The 8913-nt window shown below is 34.8% G+C and overlaps 1 protein-coding gene across 1 annotated transcript; it reads left to right on the top strand.

Moving 5' to 3' along the window:
- Positions 1–353: 353 nt before the first annotated feature.
- pwp1 (PWP1 homolog, endonuclein) lies at positions 354–8520 on the top strand. The gene is made up of 16 exons (XM_073838260.1): positions 354–499; positions 592–650; positions 816–985; positions 2878–2963; positions 3086–3182; positions 3276–3386; positions 3627–3754; positions 4710–4774; positions 4855–4951; positions 5609–5670; positions 5765–5876; positions 5950–6040; positions 7180–7301; positions 7375–7480; positions 7559–8286; positions 8320–8520. Exons 1-15 carry the CDS (start codon positions 434–436, stop codon positions 7639–7641), a joined length of 1455 nt encoding a protein of 484 aa, XP_073694361.1. The 5' UTR covers positions 354–433; the 3' UTR covers positions 7642–8286; positions 8320–8520.
- The last annotated feature ends 393 nt before the right edge of the window (positions 8521–8913 follow it).

Here is an 8913-nt window from a genome sequence, read left to right as displayed (position 1 = left end):
TAATTTTCTGATATATTTATCAATAACCATATTTATGTAAGTCTCTCTGTCGAAATATATATTACTTACAACTTTACACAGTAAACATTGTTGTAAGTATACATTACGATATTAAATGTGTGAGTTAAATTAGTTTTTATTTTTGTATTTTAAAATAATAGTAATTTGTGTTTTTGTCATTTTCGTGATTTTTTTATACCTAAATGAAAATATATCAACTAAAATAAAATACGCTTGCATTTTTTGTTGTATTTTTGTTTCTTTATTTTATTTCGAATAATAATAACCTCAACTTTCCGCTCTAGCGATTTTTTTTTCTGTGGCTCGGCGCGGGAGTGACGTCATCTGGGCGCGTCGCAGTGACGACTGCAGCTCAGGGAATCCTCGTGTGTTGTGCTGTTGTTTTATCGTTATAAATTTCTACGAAACAACCATGAGCTCTCAAATAACATGTGTCGGATGGGTGAAGCGCGGATGCGCTAAAGAAACGCCGGATAAAGTGAGTCTGTCACGTGATCGTGTTTCTACTGCGTGTTTTTGTGAAATCGCACACGTGTTTGGGTTTTAACTCGAATAAAATCATCGTTACAGGTCGAGCTGAGCAAAGAAGAGCTGCAACGCATCATATCGGAGGCTAAAGAGGAGTTAGGGTGAGGTTTTAATTGCTCAACTGTTTTATAACTGTCACGAGTTAAATTCAGTTTAATTTTAATGTAGTAAACCGTAAAAACAATAATAATGTCGCTAGTCATAAACCAGCTATGTCTCTATGTTAAGGTGCTTCATTTTAAGAAGCTTCTGTTTAATTTCTCCAGGGATCCCAATAATGATGAGGAGGAGGAAGAGGTTGATGAAGGAGTCAGTGGTCTGGACGTCAGTGAAGAGGCGTCTGCTAGTGGAGAAATAAAAGAGGAGAAAAATGATGAGGAAGAAGATGATGAGCTAGCCGAGTACGGACTGGACAAATATGATGAAGAAGACATCGGTATGTCATCCCCGATTTATAGATCTGGCTTCAACTGTACGTGTTTACGTTATTTTTTACGATAACAGTCACTTATTGATCTCTCAACCAATGAGGTGAGTTTAGGGCGGGGCTGTCTGTTTTCCTGACCAATAGCGTGCAACAGTGCCCGCCCACTTTTTTTTTTGCGTCGCTGGTTCTTTACGTATTTTAAAAATGGAAAGAAATAGAAATTAAAAACGTTAAAGGAATATGAAAATATAAATGTAAAGTTGTTAATTGTTCATATAGAAACAATATATTTTAAGTTTATGATGGTGCTTAATGAGTGGGCGAAGCTAAGCACTTTTTGGCTCTATTTGCTCTTTGCAGCTCTCTGATTGGTGTAATTTTTTACAGCATCATGGGTAATGTAGTTTTTCACCAGGAATTCTGCTGTTGAGCATGATTATTTAAAAACAACAAATACACTGAAATAATGTGGCTGGATGGTTTTAACAAAAGCATATACCAACTAGGGCTGTGCAATATATCGAACGATATTGTGAGGCGCGTTTAGTCAATGAAGCCGGTGCTTTGATTAGTAGTAAATCTCCATCACGTGCGTTCCGTTTAGGTTCCGCTGGAGCGGCAATTGATACACAGAGACGTAAATCTCTGACAAGCAACGCCATATCGCGCTAAATATCGAATGCGATATTAAGCTCGATATGGCGTAGCTTGTCAGAGATTTACGTCTCTGTGTATCAATTGCCGCTCCAGCGGAACCTAAACGGAACGCACGTGATGGAGATTTACTACTAATCAAAGCACCGGCTTCATTGACTAAACGCGCCTCACAATATTGTTCGATATATGATATTGCACAGCCCTAATACCAACATTTAACAACCCCTAAACTCACTGTCGGTCTGTTTTTGAAGAATTGTTAAAAATCAATTCAGATCAGATGTGTGTGTGTATATATATATATATATATATATATATATATATATATATTAGGGCCGGGACTTTAACGCGTTAATTTAGATTAATTAATTACACAAAAATAACGCGTTAAAATTTTTTAACGCATTTTAATCGCACTAAGTTTTGCACCGCGGAACGTTTCTCACTGGATGAGACTCGGCGGACCGATTATACTGGAGCACCAACTAGCATTCAGACAAGCTGCGTCCGTCCTAAATAGTATTGTATGTCCCAAATCGTAGTATGTTTAAAAAAGTATTCCAAAGATTCCCGGATGGTCTACTACTTAACGAACAATGCACACTCTTAACGGGTAATATTGCCCACAACACACTGCGCCGTGAACGAGGATTCGATTAGAACTACAAACACGCATAAAAAGTGTTAAAAAAAACTACAAACATGGAGGATATACGCGACCAACGGACAGGTAGAGAAAGGGGTTTGAGTGATAAATATTAATCAGTGTGTAACCTGATAAAAACTATTTTTTAAATGTTATCCGCGTTATATTCCATGTGCAGCAACATTTATAATGATAGGTTTGGTCATTAACGTTTAAATGCATAATTAAGCAAACACAAGAGCAGAGTTCTCGGCATGAAAGACTCGTTAAAGAACGTGCCTCTTGCTACACTTAATGGCAATATTGCACTGGTCTGTTGGACTTGGTTGAACAAAAATAAACAATATTTTGTTGCTTAAGCTTATGTATTCAGTCATTATTCAATGGTATACTAAAAATCCATGTAAAAATCTTAATTCTCACTGTTCTCAGGTCAAATATTTATATGCGATTAAAATGCGATTAATTTCGATTAATTAATTACAAAGCCTCTAATTAATTAGATTAAATTTTTTAATCGAGTCCCGGCCCTAATATATATATATATATATATATATATATATATATATATAGTTTTTGCTTTTATTCTCTTTTGCAGCTACATCAAATCTTGGAGACAGTCTGGCAGGACTGACAGTGTTTGGCACCAATGAAGAGGATCCGTACGTCACCATTAAAGACACAGTAAGACACAATAAACACACTCAACTTGAAAAACTATACCATTTTCAATAATTCTGCATTTTGTCTGTATTTTTCATGATGCACTTGAGTTTATATGATTGAGCTGTGTCTGTGTTTTGTAGGATCAGTACGAGCGGGAGGATTTTCAGATTAAACCCACTGATAACCTGATTCTAGCTGGACGGGCTGAGAAAGACTGCTGTAACCTGGAGATTTATGGCAAGCAGTGTTATTTGGGTGGCATTGAGATACTGTATAACCCTGCTCTGGACTGAAGAGCTTGATGTTGATTGACTGTTTGTGTGTTGTCAGTTTTCAACTCAGAGGAAGACTCTCTGTATGTGCATCATGACATCCTGCTGCCCGCGTATCCACTGTGTGTGGAGTGGCTGAACTTTGACCCCAACCCAGAGGAAGGACCTGGTGAGCATTTTGAATTTTAGTGACCAGATGTTATATGTTATAGTGCTGGTGTTAAAGGAGACCTGTTATGCCTCATTTACAATTTGTAATATAAGTCTCTGGTGTCCCCAGAATGTGTCTGTGACGTTTCAGCTCCGAATAACCCACAGAAAAACCCACAGTCATTTTCATTTAGTAACTTAAAAAAGGTAAATGAATAATAAAATCTCATGCATGGTTTGTTGATGTGTTGTGCTGCAGGGAATTACGCAGCTGTAGGAAACATGACGCCTGTGATTGACGTGTGGGATCTGGATGTGGTGGACTGTTTAGAGCCGGCCTTCTCACTCGGCAGCAAACCCAAGAAGAAAAAGAAGAAAGCAAAGAAGGTGTTTGATCGTACTCAATATAAACATGAAATATAGTCCTGCTGCCAAACTATACTGCATTAAGTGCACAGTTACTGTGATAAGGAACTAGTTATATAACTCGTTAAAAGCACTCATTTGCAGTACTCACGATTGCTAGTTAGAAACTCTGAATATTAAAGGAGTAGTTCACTTTCAGAACAAAAATGTACAGATAATGTACTCTCTCCCCCTTGTCATCCAAGATCTTCATGTCTTTCTTCAGTCGTAAGGAAATAGTTTTTGGAGGAAAACATTTCAGGATTTCTCTCCACATAATGGACTTCTATGGTGCCCCGAGTTTAAACTTCTAAAATGCAGCTTCAAAGGGCTCTAAACGATCACAGCCGAGGAAAGAAGGGTCTTATTTAGCAAAACGATCGGTTATTTTCTTTTAAAAATTACAATTTATATACTTTTTAACCTCAATTGCTCATCTTGTCTAGCTCTGTGTGTACTCTGTGTAGAAATTAAGAAGTATATAAATTGTAAATGTTTTTAAAAAATAAGCGATCGTTTCAATAGATAGGAGCCTTCTTCCTCGGTTGGGATCATTTAGAGCCCTTTGAAGCTGCTTTTAAACTGCATTTTGGAAGTTTAAACTCGGGGCACCATAGAAGTCCATTTTATAGATAGAAATCCTGAAATGTTTTACTCAAAAAACATAATTTCTTTACGACTGAAGAAAGAAAGACATGAACATCTTGTATGACAAAGGGGTGAGTACATTATCCGTAATTTTTTGTTATAAAAAGTGAACTACTCCTTTAAGAACCTTTTTTCACCCGTTGTCGATGTCATAAAAACAAAAAAAGGTCGTTTAAATGGTTAAAAATTAATTAATTGTTGTTCTCATGCCATTTTTGTGTTAAACTTTGCTCTGTGATGATGTTAGATGTTTTTTTTGGTTCTTAAGTGTCATGCTTTTGTTTTGAAGGCGGCTGAACCCGTGGAAGGACACACAGATGCTGTGCTGGATCTGTCCTGGAACAGACTGGTCAGGTGAGATGGCTGAGCACTTCTGAACCAAAGTTGTTTTTCCTCATGCATTTGTCAGAGTCTGATGAGTGTTTTTGTTGCAGGAATGTTCTAGCAAGTGCGTCTGCAGATGAGACTGTGGTTCTGTGGGATATCGAGAAGGGAAAACCAGCAGCAACCCTCACCAAACACACAGATAAGGTACTGATTGAAAGTAGTCTCTTATGCTCTCAAAGGCTGCATTTATTTGATTAAAACTACAGATCAATTGTGAAATATTATTTCTATTTCATATAATGGTTTCTTTGTAAATATATTGTAAAATCCAATTTATTTCATTACTCCAGTCTTCAGTGTCACGTGATCTTTCAGAAATCAGACTAATATGCTGATTTGCTGCTTAAGAAACATTTTTGACTATTATCAAAACCACTGTTAGGGCCTTTTTTGCATTAATTACCATTTGACTGTAAATTATAATGTCTATTACAAAGCTATACACTAAACAAATCAATAAATGGGCATTGATTGGAGTGTAAATGATTTTATTGTCTGAGCAGAAAGAGTGTAAAGTGATATAAGAAAAATCATAAAATACTTATTACCTATTTAGCTTTTACTTTAGTTGCTGTTTATTACAGATAGTTGTCTCGTATTCTTTTAGTTTAACAAAGTACTAAAATAACTAAAGCTTGAGCTTAAAATGACAGTTATGTAGACATTTAAAGAAAAGAAATTACAAAAATGTAAAATGAACAAAAAAAGAAAATGTTTAAAAGTAAACGTTTTATTTAATATACTAATTATGCTAAATAAAATCTCAAATATTATTATAATAACTAAATTTTTCTATTGCAGGTTCAGACGCTGAAGTTCCACCCATTTGAGGCTCAAACTCTCGTCAGTGGATCATATGACAAGTAGGTCATGATGTCACTGCTGTAGAAAATGATTTGACCAATCAGAGCGCAGCACGACTGAGCCTGACCAATCAGAGCTTTGTGTGTCTCTCAGGTCCGCGATTCTGTACGACTGCCGCAGTCCGAATGACAGCCATCGGATCTGGCGCTTCAGCGGACAGGTGGAGCGCGTTGTTTGGGATCATTTCTCTCCGTGCAACTTTCTGGTAAGTGGCTGAGCTGTTTGGTGGGTTTAATGTAAACTCTGTCTGACCTGCAGTAATTAGAGATGTGTTGCAGGCGAGTACAGAGGACGGCTTCATTTATTGTCTGGACGCTCGTTCGGATAAACCAGTGTTCACGCTCAGAGCTCATGATGGAGAGATTTCAGGTCAGTCGTGCTCACATTAACAAATTCATTACTTTAGGCAACATTTCTCATTTTTATTTAATTGAATTGTTTTACTTGAAGTACTAAAACAACTAAAACTATATCAAATTAAATAAAGTAAATAAAAATGAAACAATAGACAGCAGAATTACTAAAACTCAAACTAAAATTAAAATGAAAACATACAAATATTTTTTGTTTTATATTATTTTTAAAAACTATAATAGTATATTGTTATTGAAATAATAGTAGAGTGATACTAAAATAAAACTGTCTCAGATCAGGGTTATTTTGTTACTTGAAATAAAATACATTTCAACAAAGATAAAATATAAAAACAAACTTATTTAATTTGAGCTAGTTTCCAAGGTGACAGTATTTTTCATTTTCATAGTCTAACTTGAAGTAAAATAATTAATGAAAACTTTAGCTTATTTTATTTTATTTCAGTTATTTATTTTACCTGAAGTACTAAAAATAAATTGATAAAAATAAAAAATATACAAATTTAAAAATAATTCTAAATAGAAAAAATAGAAAATGCTAAACAAAATTGACCTAACACTTCAAAAACTATTAAATTATGTGAAAAACAACTAAAATTGAAATTAAAAGAGAAAATATAAGAACTAATTTAAAATATTTATTGAAAACTATAATGGTTAATCAGTTATACTAAAATAACTCATAAGTCTCATAAAATAGTCTCAGATCATGGTTATTATAGTTAATTAAAACAATGTCATTACTTGAAGTAAAATAAATTAAAAAAGCTTTTTTATTTAAATTAGTTACCAATTATAAAAATAAATACAAATAAAAATTTGAACCAACAGATAGTTGCCAATTAAACAAATATAATGGTAAATAAGTGAAGTAAAATAAGTCTCAGATCATAAAAAGCTTTTTTTTAACTGAATTATTTTTAAATTTAATTTGGTTTTTAGTTGATGTACTAAAATAATTAAAACTGAAAAAAAAAAAAGAATAATAGACATTAAAAAATAAAACAAATAACAAAAAAAGCCAAAACTAGAACTGAAAATAAAATGTAAACAACATATGCATTGTCCTGTAATAGTATTAATTATAAATATTAATAAATAATAGTAAAATAACACCTCCTCATGTTTTCTCAGGGATGGATCTAAGCAGTCAGATCCGCGGCTGTCTGGTCACGTCTTCAGCGGACAAACACGTGAAGATCTGGGACATCCTGGGAAACAAACCCAGCCTGATCCACTCCAGAGACATGAAGATGGTGCGTATCTGACACATGAGCGTCTGACCGTCTCAAAGTGGCTTTATAACGTGGATCTGTCTCTCTGTCTCAGGGCATTTTGTTCTGCAGCTCCTGTTGTCCGGATCAACCGTTCGTCTATGCGTTTGGAGGACAGAGGGACGGGCTACGCGTCTGGGACATCAGCGACGTCGCTGCAGGTGTCAATCTCAAGCATCTCGTGAGGATTTGTGTGTTTATGTGTGTTTGTTGTTAACAGTACTCTGTTGTATCTCCAGTCACGGAGGCTTTCGGCGGTCGGGAACGATTGGTGGCAAATACAGTATCTGGAGCGTCCGGCACTGACATGGAGGTCTCATAACGACCAACATTATGTTAAACTGAATCATCGATGCACAGAAGACAGAGAATGGTGGATCAGTGCTTCATAATGAACAATATGAACAGCATCTGTCAATATACACAACAGATTTATCTTCTGAAAAGATATATATGTGCTGGTATCAGATCTTTGCTGTCTTTGACAAATGTTTGAAGCTGCTTTCCTTTGAGGGAATCTTGATGATCATACTTTCTCTCCATATTTCCTCTTTTTAGGATGTGTATAAAGAATTATGATAAATAATTCCCAGTAAAAAAAAGGCATTTGTCTTACTCTGTATTTCCAAATTAATTCTGTGCACATTTAACTATTCCACACTGAACAATTCTGAAAAAGTTCCAGAAATGAATAATTATTGAATAAAATGAACTTAATCGCTATAGCGGTGTTTCGCTGCCCTCCTGTGGCGCATTGCGGTACTGCATGTGCTGGTAAGTTTATTTTTTAAATGCTGTTAATAATGTTAGTCAAAACTAATTGGATTAATTATACAAATATTGAATTTGATCCTAATGCTCCGTGATTATCTATTTACAATAATTATGGTGAGAAATTGGAAGTGTGACCAGATATTTAGGCCGCCAGAGGGTTTATAAATCACCATACATAGGTTAATAACAAAAAGTACCACAAAAGACATATCGCAATGAAAGAAAGGGATTTGAATTTCTTTTACCTCACTGTGCAGTTTCATTTTTTATAAGAATTTAGTTTTTATCTTTAAAATGATGGTTGGTAACGCGTGTTACGCTGCCTCTTATTGGGCTGCGAGGTACTGCAAGACAAACTTATTTGTAATAATTGGTAAACAGTATTCTCACAACAAATCTGAATAAAATAAATATTCTAAAATTTTTATTTTGCATTTTGGAGTTTTTAACCAGTGTTTCTCTATCTATGGGCTACGGAGAGTGACCACAATTTAAATATACTTCGTAGTAGTAGTAGTTTTTTTAAATAATTTATTTTGCTGTGGTTTGCTCTGCCTGTTTGTTTTATTTAGTTTAGTTTTGTTTTTGGAAGTATTGATTTTGGACCTTAACGATTATCGGCGCGGATTGTTTCCTACCCGGACGAATATTTGTGTAGCGCACAGTCTGTTTCGCTAGAGGGTGCTCTAAAGTTTAAAAACCTAATCTGCTGAACAGATTTATCTTCTGAAAAGATATATATGTGCTGATATCAGATCTTTGCTGTCTGATAAAAAAGCTAATGCTTTAATAGTTTACGAAATTAATAATTATTAAATAA

This window comes from Garra rufa, chromosome 4 (genome assembly GCF_049309525.1).
Source record: "Garra rufa chromosome 4, GarRuf1.0, whole genome shotgun sequence".
Taxonomy (NCBI): domain Eukaryota; kingdom Metazoa; phylum Chordata; class Actinopteri; order Cypriniformes; family Cyprinidae; genus Garra; species Garra rufa.
This window is presented reverse-complemented; position numbering and strand designations above follow the sequence as displayed.

Coding starts and splice junctions, on each gene's coding strand:
- pwp1 (XM_073838260.1), top strand. CDS start 434: ATGAGCTCTCAAATAACATGTGTCGGATGGGTGAAGCGCGGATGCGCT. Junction 5,671..5,764: donor GTCAGTGGATCATATGACAA/GTAGGTCATGAT, acceptor TGTGTCTCTCAG/GTCCGCGATTCTGTACGACT. Junction 5,877..5,949: donor TCTCTCCGTGCAACTTTCTG/GTAAGTGGCTGA, acceptor GATGTGTTGCAG/GCGAGTACAGAGGACGGCTT.